This window comes from Schistocerca gregaria, chromosome 2 (genome assembly GCF_023897955.1).
Source record: "Schistocerca gregaria isolate iqSchGreg1 chromosome 2, iqSchGreg1.2, whole genome shotgun sequence".
NCBI lineage: Eukaryota > Metazoa > Arthropoda > Insecta > Orthoptera > Acrididae > Schistocerca > Schistocerca gregaria.
Genome location: NC_064921.1, coordinates 551,686,274 through 551,711,800, shown reverse-complemented (window position 1 = coordinate 551,711,800; position 25,527 = coordinate 551,686,274). Strand labels below are relative to the sequence as shown.

The 25,527-nt window shown below is 40.3% G+C and overlaps 1 protein-coding gene across 1 annotated transcript; it reads right to left on the bottom strand.

The window, feature by feature from the left end:
* Window positions 1-2,294: 2,294 nt before the first annotated feature.
* On the bottom strand, window positions 2,295-23,125 carry LOC126336208 (uncharacterized). The gene is made up of 3 exons (XM_049999715.1): window positions 23,069-23,125; window positions 8,750-8,932; window positions 2,295-2,578 (listed from the first exon to the last, which is right to left on the bottom strand). The coding sequence occupies exons 1-3, from the start codon at window positions 23,094-23,096 to the stop codon at window positions 2,457-2,459; spliced, it is 333 nt and encodes a 110-aa protein (XP_049855672.1). The 5' UTR covers window positions 23,097-23,125; the 3' UTR covers window positions 2,295-2,456.
* Window positions 23,126-25,527: the final 2,402 nt, after the last annotated feature.

Below are 25,527 nucleotides of genomic sequence, written 5' to 3'. Positions count from 1 at the left end.
GATGTAGATGTTCTTACAGTTCCCATTTCACCACATACATTCAAATTGTAACTCCAAAAACGAACGATAATACTCTTCATTGACGGTCCTCCGTGGATGAACGTAATGCGTTAGGATAACACCATCACCGTCGTACACGAAAATGACCGTAACTTTCACCATACTGGGGCTCTGGAGCATCACCTGCGACCAGCTTTGCGAAAGAAGAGGCAACACTTTCTGCTCAACCCAGCCATCATTTTGCACGACAATGCGCGAGCTCATACACCGCAAGCCGTGGCTGCTCTATTCGGTCGATGAGACTGGGACATTTACTCCCCGCACTTGAGTCCTTGTGACTTTGATTTTATTTCGAAGATGGAGGAAGCATTTCGTGGCATTCGCTTCAGAACTGTTCCAGAGGCAATAGACCGCTCCATTCGCACCATCAACAGAACAGACTCTGCTAACGGTATACTAGGCCTTCCACATCGCTGGCAACGGGTACTACACAACATTGGTGACTACTTTTAAGGACAGTAACAGGTGAAAACATGTAACTCATTTGTATCGGTTGTGAATAAGTAACTGCCACTGCTTAAGTTCCAACCCTCGTACATGCAAAATTGAAGAAGTCTGTTAAAAGGTATTGCAATGGTTTAAATAGTACCAGATATTCACTTGTCGGTGAAGTGCTATGAGCTTGCTGTGAGAGTTCAGGTCTACAATTTGCTTTGCAGATCTGCAACATGTCGAAATTGAATTGGAATATTACTCTACTTTAAAAGTTTAGGGTTTCATCTACAATTGTAGCGCTGATCACACGAGGGGCGAGAATGCGCTATGCATGTTGATATAACTCCCACATCATCAAGTACGAACTATTTCTGTTGTGTATAAGCGAACGCTTGCATAGGCAAACCACTATGTTATCGGAGCTTTATTTTTTATTAGTTCTATGTCTACTTATTTATTAGATTCCGTGGGACAATGATGGTCAAAGCTTACTGAAATAGTTCGTACATAGTTAATAGGAAGCTGGTGAAAAATTTTCTAAACAAAAGTATTAATGAGCTATCAAACCACAAAAAAATGCCAGAATACAAATAAATAACTTTTGGACAACTGAGCGAAGCTCTTGTATGGAAAGAGATGATGTTACGAGAAAAACTTTCGACTCAGAATTGATCACTTACGGCTTACGAATCGTGTTTTAGTTCGGGAGTGCGCATCTTTTCACAAAATGCGTAAGGAAATGTTACCTTAGTGTATATCATTTTTGCGTCTGGTGTATACTGAATGGATGTAGTCCTTTCTTTTCAAAGAGTTGATATTGTGAACAACAAATCACATGTCGGAATATTTGTTCAGGGATGATAGAGCCACAACTCTGAGCCATCTGAACAACGGGCTACACGGACTGACACAACAGGTTCGATGTATCATCCGTTTCTGCGCTGACAAAATTCTTGATGGCTATGCAGAAGTGCCCCAAAAGGTGATGCTACAGACGATGATAGACAGGAAGGAAGCAAATAAACAGGCCTCCGTGTTTCAGTGTCAGAGACTGTCGTGATCATTCTCATGGTACAGGTAGCGGCACTGATCATCTTCACAAGATTTTTAAGGTGGTACTCACAAGAAAGCTTTCCATCTACCCTCTGTCCTTCACTGTTTTTTCGACCATCTTCGAAGAACAAAATTTTGCTTTCACATGAGTGCCGTGTCAGAAACTGTATACATTGCCTCTCCTCCTTAGGGAGAAATAAGATAACACGGGCCTAACTCGTAGAGCACCACTCGTTGTTCCCATGCTTCAGCTGCGACTGGAGTGGTAAGGAACAATAAAATTATCCTCTGCCACACGCAATGAAAAACGTCATCCTTAACGAACAGATTGGAGTAACGATTAATGAAACATGGTAATGAGCATCACTTCACTGAAAACAATAACATTAAAGGTTCTTAAGCCTCTACACAATACCGTGCAACTATTCCGATAAAGAAAGCGTTATGGGTTTCCGAAGAGAATTGTTGCGAATACACCTGAAATTTAATGAATCGACGATTTGTGGAAGGTATAACTGTAAACGACTTTATATTTTTCTGTTCGTTTCATTCAAATCTGTTTATTTGCTTTTTGCAATGTAATTCCTGTAGCAACTGAAGAGAGATGAAGTACTTTTCCACTCAAAGGCCACAGATGATAGCCAAACCCAGTGGGCAGATGTAGCAAGCCACATATTTTAAAAATGGTGAAAAACCTACAATTTTGTTGTTTGATTTATCGGGAACAACGTTAAAAGGACAAGGAAAAGAGTAAGAGAAATATTTAGTAGTTCACAGTAGATATACGAAAATGAATAAAATAGAGTGAAGCAGTGTACATTAAGTAAGACGATCGAAGACGTAGCAACCCAGTGGTTAGTTGAGAAATGCCCAGTAGCCCATTTGCAGCTTGTAAGTAGCCCCGTCGTCTACGTGCTGAGCGAGTCCTCTTCGTCCTCGGCGTCTACTGGAGTCTGCACAGCAACCACGCGAAGGGGGCACTTGTCTCTGAGAGCGTCCCGGCACAAGCTCATGTCCACCTGCGTCAGGCCTGCAACACCGCGGTACCGAAAGTGACATCTCCTACAAGCAAATTACACAACAGCGTGCCGTATTTCTTACTGTACTTTGTATTATTTATGTATGCTATTAACTGATTTGGCAAGAGGAGGACATTACAATGTGTACATTGCACGAGAACGCACTGATTTTAAACTATAGCATTAATAATAATAATAATAATAATAATAATAATAATAATAATGGAGTCTAACAAATTTACGTCTTACTAAAATTGTGATAAACAATTTTTCATATGATCTTGATTAATGTGAGCAGCAATAAAAAAGAAATAAAAAGTGTATAAGGTGACTGGCCGGATGATGAAAGGTGAATAGCGAGAGAAAAATAGCAGACGAGATGGAAGGAGGAATTTAGAAAGGGACAGGAATAAGAAAAGCAAGTACAGTGTTGACAGTATGGTAGAGGTACTGATTGACTGACAGACAGACGGAAAATTGTTGAGATAAGCCGAGTGGGCAGCTACGCCGATGAAAACAGATAAAGATTTAATCTACCGCTGAGTGCAATCATGACTTTGGATAAGGCGAACGTTATGGTTAGTAGGTTCCAAGTTTTGTGGCTGAAAAGGCTCAGGAGATGAAGGAAGGTTTGGTGTTATGGAAAGGTACGGCCAAGATGCTGGATATTTCCCACTTGGTGTTCTAGTTTTGAAACAACGATGGATATTTAACATTTATGGGAGGTTTGACGCCAATAGCGACTAGGAAAAGGACGGGAAAAACAGTTACTGATGTTTTTGCTGCTGTGCTCTTCAGTCTGGTTTCATAGGGTACTTGGCATTAGCCTATCTTGTGCATTTCTCTTCATCTCTGCGTTACTACTGCAGCACTCATGCACTCGTAGACTTTTAATCCTCTACACCATACAGAAACTTCCGCCATAAGAAATGACAATTTCTTGACGTCTAACGAAGTGTCCCATCATCGAATCGATGCTGATCAATACGTTCTTCCCTATGGACATTCAATACGTCCTTATTGGCGACCGCTTCCATAACCGAATGGTTACCGGCGCTGCCTCAGGTGTGGACACAATGGAGTTCGATTGCTGTTACCTCAATTTTTTTTTTCAGGCAGGGAGGTCTGCAGTTGGCTCCTCTCGGCACCGTGAACCCAAATGTGGGCTGCTTAGGAGGATCGACAGCACCCACCTACTGGTAAAAGCTGCTGGAAGGAGTGATGACGAGCTGATCACAGACCCAACCATCATACATTGCACGTCATACCACCTTGTAGGCAGCAGGTGGGAAACTGGAAGATGGCTAAGGGCTGATATGTATGTTTACCTGTATCTCCTCATACGATGTACGCAATAAGCATTCTTCCGCTGGTTCTTCTTTCCGAGTTTTCTTTTCATGTCTTAACTGTTATTCGTTCACGTTTCACTTCAGTACGAGGGTAGATTCAAAATAAATATCTTCAGAAAACGCTTCCGTTCATAGAAGTTTATATTCGATGTTATCAAACTTTTCGTTTCATGAAATATTCTTGCTATTGCCACTGTGTATCATCCCTCCTTCGGCAATCAACAGTTGTACCCAAACTCATCTACCATCTTCAGTTGTGTCATTTCCTAGTCTAATTCCATCAGGATCTCCACATTTAATTCAAGAATATTCCATTATCTTGTTTCATGTTTGCTGATGTTGAACTCTCTTTCAGTACAGCACCAATTGCGTTCAGATGACCTCCCAAGTCTTTTGCCATTCCTGACATAATAATAGTGTCATCGTCAAATCTCATACACTGTTTTTGTTCCCCTGATTTGAAATTCCCTTTCCAAATTTTCACATCGGGTATCCAGACTCACCCATTATAACTGAGACCCTCCTCTAGCAGAAGCTCCGAGATTGAAACTATTCCTGCCGGACATGCGATGGCAGCGCAGTGACTGAGTAGTCAGTCTGCTGACAGGTTTTATGCAGCCCATCACGTATTCTTTTCCTAGGCCCAACTCTTCACTTGAGAATACCCCCTACAAATGACATCGTCAATTATTAACTGGAGGTGTTAAATCTCTGTCTTCCCCAACAGTTTTACTCTCTCCAGTTCTCTCTATTGACGTCTTTACACATATCCTCTCATCCTGTAACTTCTACATGTCAGGGTTCTCCATACGATCCTTCCTCCGCCAGTTTTGTGAAAATATCCTCATCCTGCACCTTATCAGTAATAGCGAGAAAAATAACACAGAAATTGGCGGTCACGAAATGGACGAAGTTAAGGGGTTCTGTAAACTTTGAAGGAAAATGACCTATGATGGACGACGTAAGGAGGACACAAAGAGCAAATTGGCACAGGCAACGATGTCATTCCTGGCCAAGAGAAGTCTGCCCAAGAATTTTCTTCCGTAGCACCACAGCCCCGAAGCACCACATCTCAAACGCTTCAATTCTCTTCTGTTCTGGTTTTACCTCTGTCCATGATTCGCTACCATCAAAGCTGGGCTCCAAACGTAAATTCTCAGAAAGCTCTATGATTCACGCCAACAGGCCAACAGACTCCTCTTGGCCAGGAATGCCCTCTTTACTTCTGCTAGTCTGCTTGCTATGTTCTCCTTGCTTCTTCCATCGCGGGCAATTTTCTTTCAAAGATATCAGAACTCCTTAACTTCGTCTACGTTGTTAGTATCAAATTTGTGTAAAGTTCGACACTATTTCTCATATCTGCTACCTGTCACTACTTCCGTCGTCTTCCCGTTTACTCTCAGTCCATATTGAACATCATTTTTATTTCCGTCATTGCCTCTTCGATTGAACATTAGTGACGAAAGACTGTATCCCCGTCTTACCCCCCTTTTTTAATTCGAACACTACGTTCTTGGTCTTCCGTCTTGATTCAGGACGTACTGTGTATCGGGTAGATCGACATTAGCCAAAAAAGAGGAGGCGTAATTTTTCATTTCTCGACTAGATTGGCAAAACACCTAACAGCGCCCTGCATAGAAGTACATTTCTGTCAGTTTCACATGGTTATACGTTCTATGCGTTGTACGCGAACGGAGGGACACGATGTCGAACGCTTGAAGCATTAAAACCAACTTTTAGCGTTTCTCTATTTTTAATAGTCCACTCTCGAAACGTTTTGGCATGATGGGGTAGGAAGGACGGTAGAACTGACTAGGCCCAACAACCGAATGTTATACATACATCTCACGCAAAATGTAATGACTTGTTCCAATCATCCAGGGTTCCCACGGTTGTATCGGGTTGAATTACTTCACGGAAAATATTTTACTTCGGGTAAAAGTTAGTGTGCTACGTATTACACTGCCAGACGGTTGCAACAAGGTTTAACTTGCCCTGGTTTCGACATCGATTAGGTGTCTTCATCAGAAAAAGCTAAAACCATTACCTATAAAAGATTACAAAACCATTAGCATAGAGGAAAAAACAAAAATAGATCGATAGTACAATGGACAAATTTATGAGGTAACATGTAGTAACAGTTGAAAACAAACTTACGAGTAAAATGCTCTCGACACGTAAAAGAACTTCTTAAAATAATATATACATCCATATAAAAATTACAGATGTTGAAACTGATGTAACAATGGTACAGGGTGACAATTATTGAACCATATGAAAAAAGCGTAAATCCGACACAACCTACGGAGTGCACACACATCATTCAACGTGTTAACGTCACTACAAGTACTCGGCTTTACGTTATAACATGTTCGATATGTCTTTCATCCTTGGCAACAATGTGGCGCAGAATAGTAGCGGAATTCAGCATGATTCGCTGAAGAGTCGGATCATCGATCGTGTCGATGGTCTCCTGAATGGCTGTTCTCACCACAGCATGGTTTTGGGGTTATTTCTGTACACGATGTCTTTAATGTAGCCACACAATAGGGTGTCGCATGTCTTCAGATTCGGAGAATATGGCGGCCAATAGAAGACCACGCCAGGTGACCTCTGCGTATCTGGGAGACCGATGCCGACCCCAAGTGCTCCTCCAGGACATCAAACACTCTCCTGCATCCATGTGGTCGAACTCCATCTTGCATGAACCACATCTGGTCGAAAACAGGGTCATTTAGGAGAATGGGGATTAAATCATCTTCCAAAATCTTCATGTACCGTTCGGTAGTCGCCGTGGTATGAAGGAATATCTGACCGATTAAATGGTTCAAATGGTGCTGAGCATAATGCGACTTCATATCTGAGGTCATCAGTCCCCTAGAATTTAGGAGTAATTGAACCTAACTAACCTAAGAATATCACTAACATCCATGCCCGAGGCAGGATTCGAACCTGCGACCGTAGCGGTCGTGTAGTTCCAGACTGAAGCGCCTAGAACCGCTCGGTCACGCTGGCCGACTCGGACAGATTTTTTCCGTGTCTGGACATTGCACATCACACAGACACCCGCTGAGGGCGAAGAGAATTCTCGATAGCGGAATGCGGGTTCTCAGTCCCCCAAATGCGCTAATTTTGCTTATTGACGAACCCATCCAAATTCCGCTAAACCAAACCATGGATGAGCATACTAATTCCAAACATACCCCGCGGCAAAAAACATGCAGTTTTGATGTCTAACGCAAACTGTTCAGAAGTTATGACGATTTTATTTTATGTAGTTCAATGAAGGTGGTCCTATACTTCCCAGTACAAATGAAATCTTCAACACACAGCACGTTGTACGGGTGTAAGGGCCGTGCAGAGAAAAAGGCACTGGAAATGTCATCAGATTAGGCGGCTCACAGGCCGAGGTTGCCACACCATGAGCACAAACCATGTCACGCCATCTATAAAGGATAGAAGAAATAATTACCAAGAGAGTTATGTTCTCAGTTTGAAGACTAGTTTATTGACTTGAAAACAGATCCTCCGATTAGCGCGACTGCGAATAGTAAAAATAGTACTTTTCACGACCTTGCGAAGTTTCTTCATGGCTAGTTTAAATATCTTATGTTTTTCAAAATAATTATTCAGTTCCCAACAGTCAGTATCTCGCTTGTTAACTAAATTACTTATATTAAGATCAAAATATCAGGCTGATGTGGGTTCGACTGTCAAAATCTTTACACGAATGTAACTGTGCAAATAACTTTACACACAAAAGAAAAAAAATGGGTGCATAAGAAAGTGATTTCTGATGACTAGACTACTTACTTCACGAATGTAGTCAGATACAGCAATTTAGTGTTCAGTGAAAATTGGTATCATCAATCCGATCGTCTTACAATGGGTAATCAACCAGCTGGTATTCTTACAGACATATTCACAAATTTCTTACAAATTTTTCTTTTTTCATTATATCACTCTAGCCATTCTTTCATAATCTTGATATGTAGATGGTATTTTGATTATTGATAGAGGGCATAGTAACGCCATTGATCATCAAAATATTTAACGAACTTTAGAAAGAAATCACTTTCACACTTGAGCTCGAAAACGAATTTCGTCATTTAACTTATTCGGGTGTAGCGTTAACACTAGGTGATAGCAAAATTTCTACGTGATGTAGCTTTCATTTTTACTAGGGGGTACACTTGTTATGTCAGTTCCAATTCCTGTAATTTTATATGGTTTTAAACATGACAGTAAAATTTTATTATATGTGGCGAAAGTGTATTCCTCGTAAACCTCTTCTGAACTGCTACTACATGTACCTCATAAATTTGTTCAGTGCAATAATCATCTTCGTTTCTCTGCTACACTAACGGTTTTGTAATCTTTCACAGGCAATTGCATTTAGTTTAATCTGATTAAGTCGCCCATAGTCGTTGTCGAAACCAGGCGAAGTTGAAAGTTGTAGCAAAAGGCTGGCCGTATAAGACAAATCATATTCTTTTATGGCTGATGGCTCACAACCATCTTTGTAATTGTAAATGTTAATGTCAAAATTTTTGCATCTAATGTTCGCAAGACAGAGATTTTTAGCACGCTGTAATTTCCAATGAAGGATTATGCTGGGATCTTTTACTGTTTACGGATAGGATGATGTCGGGCCAACTGTTTTACAAAAATGACTGCTGTTCAACGATCGGTTCAATAGGAGGAAGACCTGTGACTTTTTTTTTTGTCTGTCATAAGGTGAACAATAAGTACTAAGATATCATGTCACATTGTGGCAGAATTCACTGTGAAAATCTGAAACTTGACAGGGTCCCATTAAGTGGTAATACTCACTTCTATTGAGCATACACTCGCACATGCTCTTCATGCATGCGCCGGAGTACGTGATGTACCTTCCGGGAGAGACCTCAGCGCAGACGGACGGCTGGCCAGCGATGCACCTCCTGGGACAGGGCGTCTCCGTAGTCGTCGGTAGGTGTCCTGCCCGCGCTGCCGAGCACACGACTGCCGCCAGCGCTGCAACAGGTCGGGCACAGTTCTCGTGAGCTGTGGAAAACTTGTCTCCACATTCCCAATGTCTGAAAATGACGCTTAAGAAACAAGTCGGAACTTTTTAAAAATGCCTTGGCCTTGATATTTAATGTATGAAATCTATTCTTTTTATCACGGCATCTCATTTGCAAGTCACGTATATCGTTCTAATCATTATGTTAACGGAACGATTTTCTGCCAAACAGAACACATCAAGTTTGTGTATGAGTGTGTGTTCTTGGTATTCTGATTAATTTGATGCGTCCTGCTACGAACCACGAAATCTTCTCTTGTGTCAGGGCCTTCGCCTCCTTGAGGCCTAATTATGCTGTTATTTCATGTATGTATATCAATCTCCGTCCTTTCCTACAGTTTGTAGAGCCTACAGTTCCCTCTGGTACCATCGATGTTACTCCCTGACGTTTTATGATATATTCTGGCATCCTGTCCTTTATTCTTGTCAGTGTTCTCCATATAACACTTTCACTGCCAACACTGCGCAGAACCTCTTCATTTCTTATCTAATCAGTAAATCTAACTTCAGCATCCTCCAGTACCACCGCTTCTCAAACACTTCGATTCTATTCTCTTTCTGGTTTCGCAGTTAAAAATCCAGTTCCATGCAATTCTGTGACGAAACGCATATCTGAAATTACGCCTTATGTTGAATACTAGTGGACTCCTTTTCGTCCAGGATACCTCTTTCGCGTGTGCTAGCCTACTTGTTATGTCCTTCTTGCTTTGTCTGTCACGTGTTACTTTATTTGCAAGCTCGCAGAATTCCTTAACTTCGTCTATTTCGTGGTCACCAATTCATGGTTCCTCTCATTTCCTTTACTCTTCATTATTTTCTTCATTGATTCTTTCTTAATAAGTGTGTCATACTCACTACGCGGTTCACCGTATTTAATAGATCTTGCAGCTCTTGGTTTTCACTGAGGGTAGCAATGTCACCAGCGAACCACGTTATCGATATCCCTTCACCTTGAATTTCATTCTGTCTGGAGACTTTGTCTTACACCCGCTTACTGACTACATATCTTGTCGATACACGTAGCTTGTCATTAATTCCGTGGTTTACACTGCTTTCCGCATGCTCCTTCCACTGATCACTGTTGACTGAGTCTTCCGCCGTATTGGAAAGCTTTGTCAGTAGACAGTTACTGCAGTCAGTAACACTGCAGCTTAATTTAATTCCTATAGCGAACTTTCCAACTATGGTAGGTAAATGCTCTGAGGCTCCCATTGACGGTATTTTTTGTAGGCAACTCTAGGGATGAAACCAATAGCAAAACCAATAGTAAATGGACTCCCTGATCATCTCATGCAGCACCTTATGTTAAATGTGGGAAATCATCAGGACACAAAATCTAATATATATGAGTATAGGAGAGTGATAAATCAGTTCAAAATTCAGAATTTTAGGCCTTTACCCGATGACGTGAACTGGATAGATGTCTACAATACTTCTGACTCAAATGAAAAATACAAAGCATTCATTAATAAAGATACTTCCTCATTTGAAAATTGATTACCCCTAAAGGTAACTCAGATGAACCAGAAGTCTAAATATAAACAATGGATTACACAAATAATAATGATATCATGTGGAACGAAGAGGAAACTGTATTTACTATCTAGGAACAGCTCTGATGTTAGCATTGTATACAATGCGTTTCAAAGAATAATGCAAAACATTGGAGCAAGTAACCCAGAAATCTAAGCAGCATTATTGTGAGAGAAAGATAATTACATCAGGAAACAAAATAAACTATATGGGATTCCGTGACGACAGAGCCAGATGGGGCCATAAAGGAAGCCGACTCATAGCTCCAAAAATAAATGAGACATTGGTAACAACTGTAAGTACCTCTTAAAAAAGAACTTTGTGTCTGTTACTGGCTGCCTGAGGCTGCGTGTTTCAGAAAAGAGTGGTACGGAATATCTGAGACCAGTCTCTAAAAATGATTTCAGTAAAACCCAAAGAAGGAGCACCCACCATAAAACCCTTAGAAATAACGTATTGTCATGGTTATGATAACATATCAACCAAGCTAATCAAAGAGTCTTCATGCGAGTTCAGTCATATCTTCTGTGATTTTTGTGATCAATCTCTAATCAGCGGAAAATTTCAAGCATCGCTAAAATAAGATGAAGTTAAGGCTCTTTAGAAGAAGCGGCAATTTATCGACCACTTTTTCTTTACGACTTATTTCAGTGGAACGATCCATTTAATGCTTCTTTGTACTTTTAAAAATTTGTGTTGGAGGCAGCCCCCCATGAACCATTGACCTTGCCGTTCGTGGGGAAGCTTGCGTGCCTCAACGATACAGATACCCGTGCCGTAGGTGCAACCACAACGGAGGGGTATGTGTTGAAACGCCAGACGAAGAGGGGCAGCAGCATTTCAGTATTTGCAAGGGCTACAGTCTGGATGATTCACTGATCTGCCCTTGTGAGACTAACCTAAACTTCCTTGCTGTGCTGGTACTGCGAACGGCTGAGAGCAAGGGGAAATTACAGCCGTAGTTTTTCCCGAGGCCATGCACCTTTACTGTATTGTTAAATGATGATAGCGTCCTCTTGGGTCAAATATTCCGCAGGTAAAATAGCCCCCATTCGGATCTCCGGGCAGGGACTACTCAGGAGGACGTTATTATCGGGAGAAAAAACTGGCGCTCTGCGGGTCGGAGCGTGGAATGTCAGATCCCTTAATTCGGCAGGTAGGTTAGAAAGTTTAAAAAGGGAAATTGGTAGGTTAAAGTTAGATATAGTGCGAATTAGTGAAGTTCGGTGGCAGAACGAGCAACCCTTCTGGTCAGGTGAATAGAGGGTTATAAATACAAAATCAAATAGGGGTATTGCAGGAGAAGGTTTAATAATGAATAAAAAAAATATGAATGCGGACAAGCTACTACAAACAGCATAGTGAATGCATTATTGTTGCCAAGATAGATACGAAGCCCACGACTACCACAATAGTACAAGTTTACATGCAAACTAGCTCCGCAGATGACGAAGAGATTGATGAAATGTATGATGAGATAAAAGAAATTATCCCGAAAGTGAAAAGAGACGAAAATTTAATAGTTATGGGTGACTGGAATTCGATAGTAGGGAAAGGAAGGGAAGGAAACGTAGTAGGTGAATGTGGAATGGGAGTAAGGAATGAAAGAGGAAGCCACCTGGTAGAATTTTGCACAGAGCACACTTAATCATAGCTAAAACTTGGCTCAAGAATCATAAAAGAAGATTACATACATGGAAAAAGCCTGGAGAAACTGACAGGTAAGATAGAGATTTGGCAACCACGTTTTAAATTGTAAAACATTTCCAGGGGCAGGTGTGGACCCTGACCTCAATCTATTGGTTATGAACTGTAGATTAGAACTAAAGAAACGTCAAGAAGGTGGTACTTTAAGGAGATGGGACCTGTATAAACTGACTAAACCAGAGGTTGTACAGAGTTTCAGGGAGAGCATTAGGGAAAAATTGACAAGAATGAGGGAAAGAAATACAGTAGAAGAAGAATGGGTAGCTCTGAGGGATGAAGTAGTGTAGGCAGCTGAGGGTCAAGTAGGTAAAAAGGTGAGGGCTAATAGGAATCCTTAGGTAACAGAAAAAATACTGAATTCAATTGAAGAAAGGAGGAACTATATAAATGCAGTAAATGAAGCAGGCAAAAAGGAATACAAACGTCTCAAAAATGATATCTACAGGAAATGCAAAATGGCTAAGCAGGGATGGCTAGAGGTCAAAAGTAAGGATGTTGAGGCGTATATCTCTAGGGGTAAGATAAATACTGCCTACAGGAAAATTAAAAAGACCTTTGGAGAAAAGAGAACCACTTCTATGAATATCAAGAGCTCAGATGGAAATCCAGTTACAAGCAAAGAAGAGAAAGCAGAAAGGTGGAAGGAGTATATAGAGAGTCTACACTAGGGCGATGTTCTTGAGGACAATATTATGGAAATCGAAATGTAGATGAAGATGAAATGGGAGATATGATACTGCTTGAAGAGTTTGACAGAGCACTGAAAGATCTATGTCGAAACAAGGCCCCAGGAGTAGACAGCATTCCATTAGAACTACTGACAGCCTTTGGAGAGCCAGTCCAGACAAAACTCTATCATAAGGTAAGCAAGATGTATGAGCCAGGCGAAATACCCTCAGGCTTCAAGAAGAATATAATAATTCCAATCCCAAAGAAAGCAGGTGTTGACAGATGTGAAAATTGCTGTACTATCACTTTAATAAGCGATGGCTGCAAAATACTAAGACAAATTCTTTACAGACGAATGGAAGAACTGGTAGAAGCCGACCTCGGGGAAGATCAGTTTGGACTCCGTAGAAATGTTGCAACACGTGAGCAAAACTGACCCTACAACTTATCTTAGAAGAAAGAATAAGGGAAGGCAAACCTACGTTTCTATCATTTGCACACTTAGAGAAAGTCTTTGACAATATTGACTGGAATACCTTTTTTCAAATTCTGAAGGTGGCAGCGGTAAAATACAGGGAGCGAGAGGCTATTTACAATTTGTACAGAAACCAGATATGAGTTATAAGAGTCGAGGGACATGATAGTGAAGCAGTGGTTGGGAAGGGAGTGAGACAGGGTTGTAGCCTCTCCCTAATGTAATGATTAGGAATTGAAACGCTTAAAGCAGTAAGTGTGTTTTGATATTTGGGGAGCAAAATAACTGAGGATGGTCGGATTAGAGGGGATATAAAATGGCAAGGAAAGCGTTTCTGAAGATGCGCAATTTGCTAACATCGAGTATAGATTAAAGTTGTCAGGAAGTCATATCTGAAAGTATATGGAGTGTAGCCATGTATGGAAAAGAATCATGGACGATAAATAGTTTAGACAAAAGGAGAATAGATGCTTTCGAAATGTGGTGATACAAAAGGATGCTGAAGATTAGAAGGGTAGATAACATAACTAATGAGGAGGTATTGAACAGAATTGGGGAGAAGAGAAATTTGTGGCACAACTTGACTTGGAGAAGGGATCGGTTGGTACGACATGTTCTGTGGCATCAAGGGATCACCAATTTAGTATTGGAGGGCACTGTGAAGGGTAAAAATCGTAGAGGGAGACCAAGAGATGATTACACTAAACAGATTCGGAAGGACGTAGGTTATAGTACGCACTGGGAGATGAAGAAGCTTGCACAGGATGGAGTTGCATAAAACCAGTCTCTGGACTGAAGACCACCAAAACAACATTAGACTATGTCTTGTACGTTGTTTCAGTTGTTTATGTTATGCTAAGTGCTTCCGCGTTCTGTTGAAATGAGACGTGTGTCAATGCGACTTTTGTGATGAGTGGATCATGGGCCCAGAAAGAAGAAATTTTACATTGTATCTGCCACTGTGATGACACTTCCTCACTACTCTTAGTTAAATTATTTCATTATTTTAGTCTTGGGTGTACTTTTCAGTAAATATAGTATTATTTTTCATTATAAAACTCAGTCATTAGTTGCAAGTAAATTTTATTATGTTTTACTGGTTTCGATAATTTATCATCTTCGAAAGCCTACAAATTAGGGATATTACAAATTTTTAGTCGTTAGCTCTACATTTGTGTAAAGTATAAAAAGTATACAACAGAAATTTACATAGTATTGGTTTATCAGAGGTTAGTATCATATTCACAGACGTATATTGCGATGGTATGTCCAGAAATGTACATATTGTATGTGATTCAGCTACTGTAAATTGTCAATCATTGTTTAAAATAATCAGATAAAATTTATACATTTCTAGAGATACCATGGCATTATACTCCAACGAAGGAGATATTGACAACTGCTGAACCAATGCTATGTGAGTTTCCGCAATACGCCTTTTATGCTTCACGTAAATGTATAGCCAAGGTCCAAGGATTTATATTATCGCTAATTTTGTAGGTTTCTGAAGACGAAAATTTAATTTATCAAAACCGACAAAGCATAACAAAGTTTCTGTATACCATCTTTCAATAGATGGTAAGGGTCTCGGCTGTTCGGCACAGATTGTCAAATCAATCATTTTTCAACCGTTTAATTTCCAGGCTATTATTTTATTGGGCTATCAGTTTCGGCGATATATTACGCCATATTCAGGGCCACTGACCGACATGTATGAAGATCCAACCTCAGTTCCGGTCAAAATAAGGTCCAGCATCCACCAACAGAGGATGTTTTAAGTGATCACTGTACCAATCAGAAATCTTCAGATACCAGTCTTTGAATGCTGGCCCCTATTTTGACTGGAATCGAGGTTGGAATTTTCCTACAAGTTGGTCAGGAGCCCTGAAAGTATACGGCTTAAATATATTTCATTTGGAATTCTATAATAATTTTCTTTGCAACTGAAAATGGTTCAAATGGCTCTGAGCACTATGGGACTTAACTGCTGTGGTCATCAGTCCCATATAACTTAGAACTACCTAAACCTAACTAACCTAAGTAAATCACGCACATCCATGCCCGAGGCAGGATTCGAACCTGCGACAGCAGCAGTCGCGCGGCTCCTGACTGAAGCGCCTAGAACCGCTCGGCCGCAAGGGCCGGCTTTTGCAACTGATGCCTTAATATTATCCTGATAAAAAAACTTGTCATTTCATCTTGCTTTCACTTGATAGGCATTAATCACCACTTTCCGCTGTAACAGATCGGCAGTTTTGTTTGATCTGTCATTTGGTGGTAATTAGATGTCCCGCTAGAGGCATACTTTTGTAAATGGTTCATTACGGAATAGTCATCAAGTAATGGAGTTCCAGCGGAAGTCGGATCGAAGCAGTCCCCACTAAATGTGCTCCGGCGGCACTACTGACACGCATTTAGTGCTTTACGATCGTTCTGAAGAACATGGAGAACATAACAAATCAGAGTACAGGAAGCTGAAACTGACGAGGCAGGTCTGTGGAATAATGCTTGTCCATTCACATGGAAAACTACCCACTCGTTATATATGACACTTTGTCAGTTAATGATATGATTATGACTCACATTAATAATCTGTTTATAGAAACCGATTACCCTCAATTGTGTTTTTTATTAGTGTAAGTCATGTGAGTTAATTTTTCTTGTTTCCGAATGGTTACTTTTACAGTGTTGCAATGTAAGGAACAGCAATTTATTGTACATAGAACGCCATGTGTGTTGTAGAAGATTCACTATATGTAACAGAAAAGTAGAAATGACATGAAAATTGTCTTTGCAGCGTACGTCGAAGCTGTTGTAAGAACGTACTAAATCTAATATTCATTTGCAATTATATTTTAAAAAATGGTAACATATGAAAGCAATTTTTGTAAAAATTATAATACTTTCTATGTTTTTCCATGAATCTCTACCTCCTGTCTCAATGAAACAGAAAATAACAGTCAACAGATGATCATTATAAGATTCTGTCGAGACATCAAGCAGAGTTCAGAAATAGTTGGAAAGGATTATAGTAACTTATAAAACTTGATATTCCAGCACATGTCAGTGGTGCAGCAGCAAGTCGAATAACTCATGTATGAAGTAGGAGAATAAAGGAGGATTAGAGTTAACATACCATGGACAACGAAGCTATTAGGAATAAGGCGGAAGCTCGAAGACGGGTAAAGATGAAGAACATACAAACACAGTAAATAAAGTGAAAGAAGTCTACGCCCAGCAGGAGAGATTATATTCAAGTAGTGACCATGTGAAGAGCTCTGGTGGACTTGCACGTAGGTGGACATTGGTTTAAATCACCATGCGGCCATTCAGATTTAGGTTTCCCGTGATTTTCCTGAGATGCATAGGGCGAATGAAACCATGATACCCTCGATATTCTCGGGCTTGTTTCCTTCCCCATTATTCCTCAGTCCAAGCTTTTGCTCCATCTGTAACGGCCTTGTCAGTAAAGATACGTTAAACCGAAACCATCATTTCTTCTTTTCCAAGCAACAGTGGCCTGAAAATCAGGTTTTCGCAGGAAAGTATCAATCTTAAGCATAGGAGGAGATGCAAATATAGAAATACGTTAGAGGTTTCAGAATTTCCCCTACCGGCTGCCACAGTTGACTGTAAAAATAAGGTAAATGGGAGAGTTTTTAAAAAGGGAAATAAAAACAAATGGACTCAACATAAGCTAGAAATAATAACAAATGAAATTTGTGGGAAGGGGAAACAAAAGCTAAAAGTTGGGTGTAAACACATTCCCCATAACCAAATAATTACGGCTGCCTGATTAGTAGTGCATTGGTCTTTCTCTGGAACGCATTACAGTAGAGGCTCCACCTAACATGGATTTCGGAAGTAGTTGATAGCTTTCCGGAGTCACGAGGCACAATATGTTCACATAAAGCTCACGCAAGTTCATTTTATTACGAGCCGATGGACTGTGGGTACCGAGTTGGCGTACGGTAGCATTCCAGATGTGTTTCACCAGGTTCATATGAGACGTATTTGGTGGTTGTATCAACATCCACTACCATGCTCCTCAGATCCTTATAGTTTGCTTATGGCATGGTAGTTTGACACAGGCACTTATCTTGCCGTCATCGTCGGGGAAGACATCAAGTAAGAAAGGTTGCAGATGGTCCGCAATAATGTTCACGCAGTATTCGAAAGAAAAATCAGTAATGATCAACGGTATGAGGATGCAGAAGGCAATCTAAACCACTGCATTAAAGGCACGCAATGTGTATCCACAAGACATATGGCCCGTAATTAAAAAAAATGGGTCATTTTAATCTCTCCAGTGACAATACATTCGGAAATAGTCCTCCATTCGGACCCACGGGAGGAGACTATGCGAAAATGAATAACAAACGAAACACTAACGTTCTACGAGTAGGGGCGTGGAATATCAGAAGCTTCAACGTGATAAGGAAGCTAAAAATTCGGAAAAGGGAAATACAAAAGCTCGATCTAGGTACAGTAGGGGTCAGTGAAGTGTTATGAAAGGAAGACAGTGAGTTCTTGTCAGACGACTATAGGGTAATATCAACAGTAAAATGGGACAACCGGAGGATGATTCGTTTTGAATAGGATGGCAAGTCAGTGAGTGAATTACTGTGAAAAATTCGTTGATAGGGTTGCTCTCATCACAATCGACATCAAACGAGCACGGACGACAATAGTTCAGGAAAACGTCGAAAGCTGAAGATGAAGAGACAGAGAAAGTATCTGAGGAAACTGAACGGGTAACGCAAAACTTGAAGCGAGATGAAAATCTAACAGTCATGAGTGACCGGCATGTGGTTGTAGGGGAAGTAGTAGGAGAAAGGGTTACCGGAGAATGTCAGCTTCACGCTAGGAAAGAGAGAGGAGCAAGACTAGCTGAGTTCTATAATGCATTTCAGCTAGTAATATCAGATACTCTGTTCAAGAATCATAAGAGGAGGACGTATACTTGGAAGAGATCGAGAGAGGCTGGAAGATTACAGTTACATTATGTTACGGTTAGATAAGGATTCAGAAATCATGTACTGGATTATAGGGCATACCTAGCAAGAGATATAGTCACGAATCGCAATGTATTAGTGGTGAAGGGTTAGGAAGAATTAATAAGCAAAGATACGGAAGTACTAAGGACTGAAGAGATACGCCTGAGCATCTATGGTGCTATAGATACTGCAAAAGATAGCGCGGATAGGTGGATAGAATGCAGTGAAAGCCTCTACGAGGGAAAAGATTTCCCTGAGATGATAGAAGAAGAAACAGATACTGATTTCTAAGAAATAGGAAATCCAGTATTAGAATCAGAATATAAGCGAACTTTGGAGGACATAAGACCAAATGAGGAAGGAGGGATAGATAAAATCCCATCAGAATTTCTAAAATCATTGGGGAAATTGGCAACAAAATATTTACGTTGCTGTGCAAAATGTGTGAGTTTGGGGGCACACCATCTGACTCTCGGAATAATATATTTCACACAATTCAAAACACTGTGAGAGCTGACGAGTGCAAGAATTGTCGCGCAATCAGCTTAACAGCTCATGCATCCAAGTTGCTGACAAGCATAATACACAGAAGAACGGAAAAGAAAATTGAGGATGAGGTAGATGACGATCAGTTTGGCTTTAGAAAAGGTAAAGGTACGAGAGTGGCAACTCTGATGGTGCTGTTGATTACGGAAGCAAGACTAAAGAAAAATCAACATACGTTCATAGGATCTGTTGACCTGAGAAAAGCGTTCGACAAGGTAAAATGACGCAAGATGTTCGAAATTCTAAAGAAAGAAGGGATGAGCTTTTGGGAGAGACGGGTAATACACAACGTGTGCAAAAGCCAAGTGTGGAGTACCACGAACGAAGTGATCGGATTAAAAAATTGTAAGGCGGGGTTGTAGATTTCGCCCTACCTATTCAATCTATTTATTGAAGAAGCAAGGATGAAATTAATGGACAGGTACAGGAGTAGAGTTAAAATCCAGTACGGAAGTACGTCAATTATAAGTTTGGTTTAGTTTTGTCATGTTCGGCAGATTGTTTTCACGATTATTTTACCGACGTGATGTGGGACAAGTCAGTGCGCATTCTGCACTGAGGCGAGGGCGTCCCGCTCCTTGTCGCCTGATCGTAGTTTTGCCATCTCTCGCTCACTTTCCATGTTCACGACAGCCGACCAGTTTCGCTATCTCCGAGATTCTCGTACCCACGTTGCGAGTCACGACACTATGCCCTCTGCTAAAGTCGCTTCCGTTAGTGGATATGCGATTTGCGGCTATTATCATCACTCTAATAATTACTTGTCTCTGCTCCGCTTATAAAGCTTTGTGAGAAACGTCTTATGAGCTTGTAAGGCTGTGCAGGGGACGTTATGTTGAGAAATGACTTCTAAGAAAAAAAAATTGCTACGTGCGCCATTTCAAATTATTTAACATTGACGTTAGCTAATCAGGTCTTCGCGCACCCATATTCAAGCAACCCGCCAGGGATACTGTCGCCAAACATGTGCTGCGTTTGGTTTTCTCAGACATATCAAACGTAGCTCTTTCTCACGTGACTTAAATTTATCTCTTCCTAAAAAGGCAACTTTTAAATGGTAGTGATGGTTTGAAAATGTGGTTAGTCACCATTTTAGCTCATGCAAGTGCTTGTATTTTTTCGCGTTCAGTGTTAAATAAATCGTAAACGGCGTAACGTATCGAGTTTTTTCTTAACGAGATTTCAGAGTGTTCCTGACCAACCTGCGTACTTTCCTTACACACAACATACCCACAAAACCACCTCAAGGCATTCAGTCTTCCGGTGGGAAGGCGTCATCCTTCTTCGTTTCATAATTCAGTACGCTAAAGGGAGTATCAAGGGCGTCAGGTGCAATAAGTACGTTTATAGTACGAGATGGAGGCTGATTTTATACTAACGGAAGCACTGTTGGGTATAAGTTGCTTCTCCACGAATGTGTTATAAGAACAAAGACAAAAATTTTGAACTGACATCGCTGTTATACAAAAAAGCTAATATAAGGGCTTGTCGATTTTTGTCATGTGCCAGCATTAGTGAATATAGAAGAGGGAAAGACAGCAGTGGAAATCCCACTGTGCATTCTCACCGATATCACTTACTTTGGAAGCAATGGGTCCTTCTTTTATTCAGACTGTTATTATACGTCGGAGGTGGAAATATACACCTTCAATCACTTATTTGAAATGCAACACTCTGTATTGGTTTTGATGAGCATGTACAAGAAGTGTCTATATAGCGTTCGTTCTCTGAGAAGGAACACTTTTCCAACCCTCAGTCTAACACATTCCGGTATTGTAGGAATTTTATCCCTGGCTAAATGACCAGTCGTAATTTTCTCACTCATATTATTATTTTGTGTCTTGACGGTCGTATGGAAGACTTTTTAGTTGTTGTTTGGAAGAAGTGAATGTAAAGCGTAATGTTTTGTCTGTGCTGTCAATGGCGTTGCGATTGAAAGGAGTGGTTGCTAACTTGTGCTTCCTCTAAAATATACTTCTTCGTGATACGCCAAGAGGACGTTTGGAATTTAAGATATGATTTTGGCACCAATGTAGTGACCAGGATATTTATTTCAACACATCTGCACCTGTTACCCTCTGCCAGTTCTGATCAGAAAAATTACGATCATTTCTGTGCCCACCGGGAGTTGTTGAAAATTTATAGGTAGTGATGACTTAGCAGTTTCGTGTGCATCAGACGGGCCTATCTATATGGAAGGAAGAGATGGAGAGGGAGAGCGAGAGAGACAGAGGGAGATGAAAAAGAGAGGGTGAGAGGGAGAGAGGGAGAGAGAAAGAGAGAGAGAGAGAGAGAGAGAGAGAGAGAGAGAGAGAGAGAAGGGTAGTCTCCAACTGATTGACTATTCGATCCCATTGCGTCACTGCCCTGTAGTGGATTTTGCATGCTGCCCTTTCAGGATCCAATTCGTTCAGGTTTCTCTCAAACTTTTATAAATGGGCTTTGAAAAGGTAGCACTAACAGCTTTGTGGTAGAGATGAGTTTATATCATGAGGTGTCATTGCCTCTATGGTTGGTTGATATGAATAGAAAGGATTTAGAACTATGTTTGTTGTGTGGAGAACTTATGTTGTCCTATTAATGGATTTTTCTCATCGCCATACGCTCTTATGTAATTATTAACTTTAAAATAGAATAGGGACCTTTGGTAATGAGATATTATTAGTATGTAGTACCTGACGACGGCATAGTAAGTATTTGGAAAATATTTATTTTATGGTGTGAATAATGTTCATTAAGAAGAGCTGCATTTACAATCAGTAAAGAAAGAAAGAAAGAAAAAGAACTGCCTCCTGCCTTCTGGTGAGACTGACAAAACATGCGATGAATTTCGATTCCTCAGTTTATCCGAAAAACTTCAAGCACAATGTGTACATCTGGTTATTGTTTTCGTCTTTTAATTTTACGATGTTATTAATAACGTACTCAATTGATGCGTATGTTATTTCGAAAAGAGAATGTGCGCGCGATCATCGAACCCGATACCACTCCCGCCAACCACTTAAGGACCCTTAGCGATTTCTGTTAGTTCCAAGAATGGACCCTCTCAATCTTATGAGGGTAACTGAGGAGTTGTCGGAAAATACGTGCTCCGGTTTCGAAATCCTACTTAACCAGCCATTACTGTAGGGCGCTTATCAGGCATTGGTCACCAATTAATCCTCATTTACAATATTCGTAAGGCGAAAAGGCATCCTACTTCATCATATAGAGGTCATAATGAACGTAGTATCACTTTGAAAAAAGGCACAACATGTAAATGATTTTGTCCTATATCTGGTGTATCTGTCGAGGAATCTCAAAAGTATTTATAGATGAAAATGTCCTATAACATGAGTTTCTTAAAGTCTCCAATAGTATTACACCGTTAATTCGTAAAGCCTTTTCTCGTGTTATTATCCGCTGTCAAAAACTACTCAAAATGCGAAAACAGAAAGTATTGACATGTAACTGACCCTTACCTGCATGACAGCAAAAGTGTGTAAAAATCGAAGTAAAATAAATTTTAGGTAATAAGTACATATTAAGAAATCAGATGAAAAATAAAACCGGTTTTTCATTTGGTTTAAGTATTGTTTTGTAAGATATCTTTATCTGGGTATACTCTTGCGTAGGACGTTGACACGACAGAGCTCTGGTATACTTTAATATCTTTCCTTTTTCAAAACGAATATGGCCTTAAAGAGGTGCTGAGCAAAGTGTCAGTGTTTCTAGATTACCATGTTATTTCTGAAACTCGAGATGCACTTACTTTCCTTTTAATACTCGACAGAGAAGAATATAAATTGTCACCTCTAATCGGTATACTGTATTGCTCGCCAGATTATAAGTCTTCAAACGAAGTACTCGGTTGTCGAAGACGTACTGTTTTATACTTAACACCTCAATTTTGGTACAAGTCATTTCTCGCAAAAGTTATTTTCCTTTGTGAGATATGGTCTCCCAAAATATTTTTCAAAATAATTTCTCATTTAAGCAAATGTTATCATAAACTGATTCCGATTTTAAAAAATTGATCCTAAAATTACTGTTTATCGGTTACCAATTATTATGTTGCGATGTGTACTGATACTTCGTACAGTACCCACAAAATTGCTGCCTTATCTGGTTACTAGACGGCTGGTTATAGGAGAGAGCGGCACTTTCTCACCGGAACTTACTTGCGACGAGCAGTAGGCCGAGCTTCATGGCGCCTGGAAGTCAATATTAACTTTCCGCACGGCGGCTAGATGGCGCTATTGGCTTTTATAGCGTTGCCGCGTCGCTGATATGCGATGTCGTTTCAGCACGTGGGTTGTAGATAACCTTCCAGTATCACTGATTCATTTCAGTACAAGCTGACTGTCTCGTGCCGTCAAACACAAGTGCAGACGTAGAAATTAATCCAAGTACTACACAATGTTTCAGTAGAACTGCCTTTGAAATCAAACGACCTGTGACGGAGCGATAAACGGAGTCCCGCCGCGCTGTTAGAGGAGCCATGTCACGGACTGCGCTGCCCCTCCCGTCGGAGGTTCGAGTCTCCCTCGGTCGTGTGTGTGTGTGTGTGTGTGTGTGTGTGTGTGTGTGTGTGTGTGTGTGTGTAGTTCTTAGCATAAGTCAGTTTAAGTAGTGTGAAAGTCTAGGGACCGTTGGTCTCAGCAGTTTGGTCCCTTAGATAGTCACAAACATTTTTGAACTAAGTACCTATTAATAATAGCGAGTAATAAAATGGTTTGTTGACTCCGTCGCTGGTTTGCAGGCTTTTAGTTACAATGTGCTCAAAATTCTGGTAGTGCCGAGGTAATGACTTGGTAGCTAGTCTCTATTTATAGAGGACAAACGATTTAATTAACTGGACCCAGGTTAACAATTGCGGATACCCGAGCTGCAGAACGTATCTAATCCAAGTAGCTAATTATGATGAGAATTTCGCATTCAGTTAATCATCGCAAGGAACAATTCCAAATTGCTGGGACCACATTCTGTGTTGTTACAATTCGGCACAATTCAAACAACACTCTTCATCAACACACGGACAACACAAGAAAGCGTAAGCAAATCGGTATTTGACAATTACTTTCATTTTCATTACACATACCATTCATACACCTGATTATTATCATAACACTTACTGTCAAATATAATGCTTTCTGCAGCTTTTAGCTGGCCGTTGTGGCCAACCGGTTCTAGGCGCTACAGTCTGGAACCGTGCAACCGCTACTGCCTCGGGCAAGGATGTTTGTGATGTTCTTAGGTTAGTTAGTTTGAAGTATTTCTAGGGGACTGATGACCTCAGATGTTAAGTCCCATACTTCTCAGGGCCATTTGAACCATTTGAGTTAGAAACCAAACCAAAAATAGATACTCGTAGTAAGACTTCCTGACTTGTAACATTACGTCTAATTCCTCTTTAAACTTCTAGAATGCTTGACACTTCGACCCCTCTGGAGAGACCATCATCAATATGCGTCTGGTGTCTCCAGGTCGTGGAACACTGAAATGCCTACTCACAATTTTCTTTTTATACCATGCGAAGCATTTGAAGATTTAATACCACCCGTTCAGGTGCGACTCGTCGACATAACGTCTTTGGCCGATGCTTTCAATGTAGCTAATGCTGTAGTGATCAGATTGAAAGACTTGAAATTCTGTTAATTCTGAAACATCTTATATGTTAACTGTAATTTCAGCTGTGGATGATTATGGATTTCATTTTGTTTTGATATGCTATTTTAGACATACTCCCTAACCTCAGAATGACTGCTTTCGAAAGTAAATTGTCGTGTTTTGGCAATTATTATCAAGTCATCTCAAACACAATTCCATTACGCAATTTTGTTGATATATATATATATATATATATATATATATATATATATATATATATATATCCTATGGTCATGTTTGTGTGTTTCTCTCTGTGTATGTTAGTTCCTTTAGGTTTAATTTTGTATGTCAATTGTCATTTTCCTTCCCGACAGCTCCCACTACAAAGCTCTCCGCCCATTCTCCAACCTAGCTACCCACACATGGATGTCTTGAGTAATGCACGATTCATTGTTATTGAATGTTGCTATTCCTGCCTTTCATTGATGCCATTTTACACGAATGACCAGTGTTACTTGAGAATCGACGTTGTGAAAGTATAAAAAATTATAAATGTATTTCCCGTGCCTGATACTATGTGTAAGCGGTAAATGTATATATATCTAACTTAATCTTCAGTGTTCCGTAGTAAAAGGCTTATTCCACGAACCGATCGGCATTTTGCTGCTCCCATGGCGATCTCCTGTTGGCTCCCCTCCCTTGCAACATGAGATTTGATCTTGTGTTTCAGACAGTCGTTATTTCATCGTTTTTACTTTGTATGGATTTGTTTTGTAACTGTATCTTAGACATTCTTCATTGGACTATAATAATCATATTTAAGTCTTATGTATTAATGTTCACCAGTACTGCAACCTGAACGGCGCAACCACCCTAATGATTCAGTTTCGGACTGCCTTATGTATAATATATTTGATACCATACCTATGTAAAACGTTTCCCCCTCAACCTTTGTATGTTTCACATTATACTTTGATTTATATCCTGTTTCTTCTTAGTGGTTATATAAGTACTATTATGTACGTGTGGA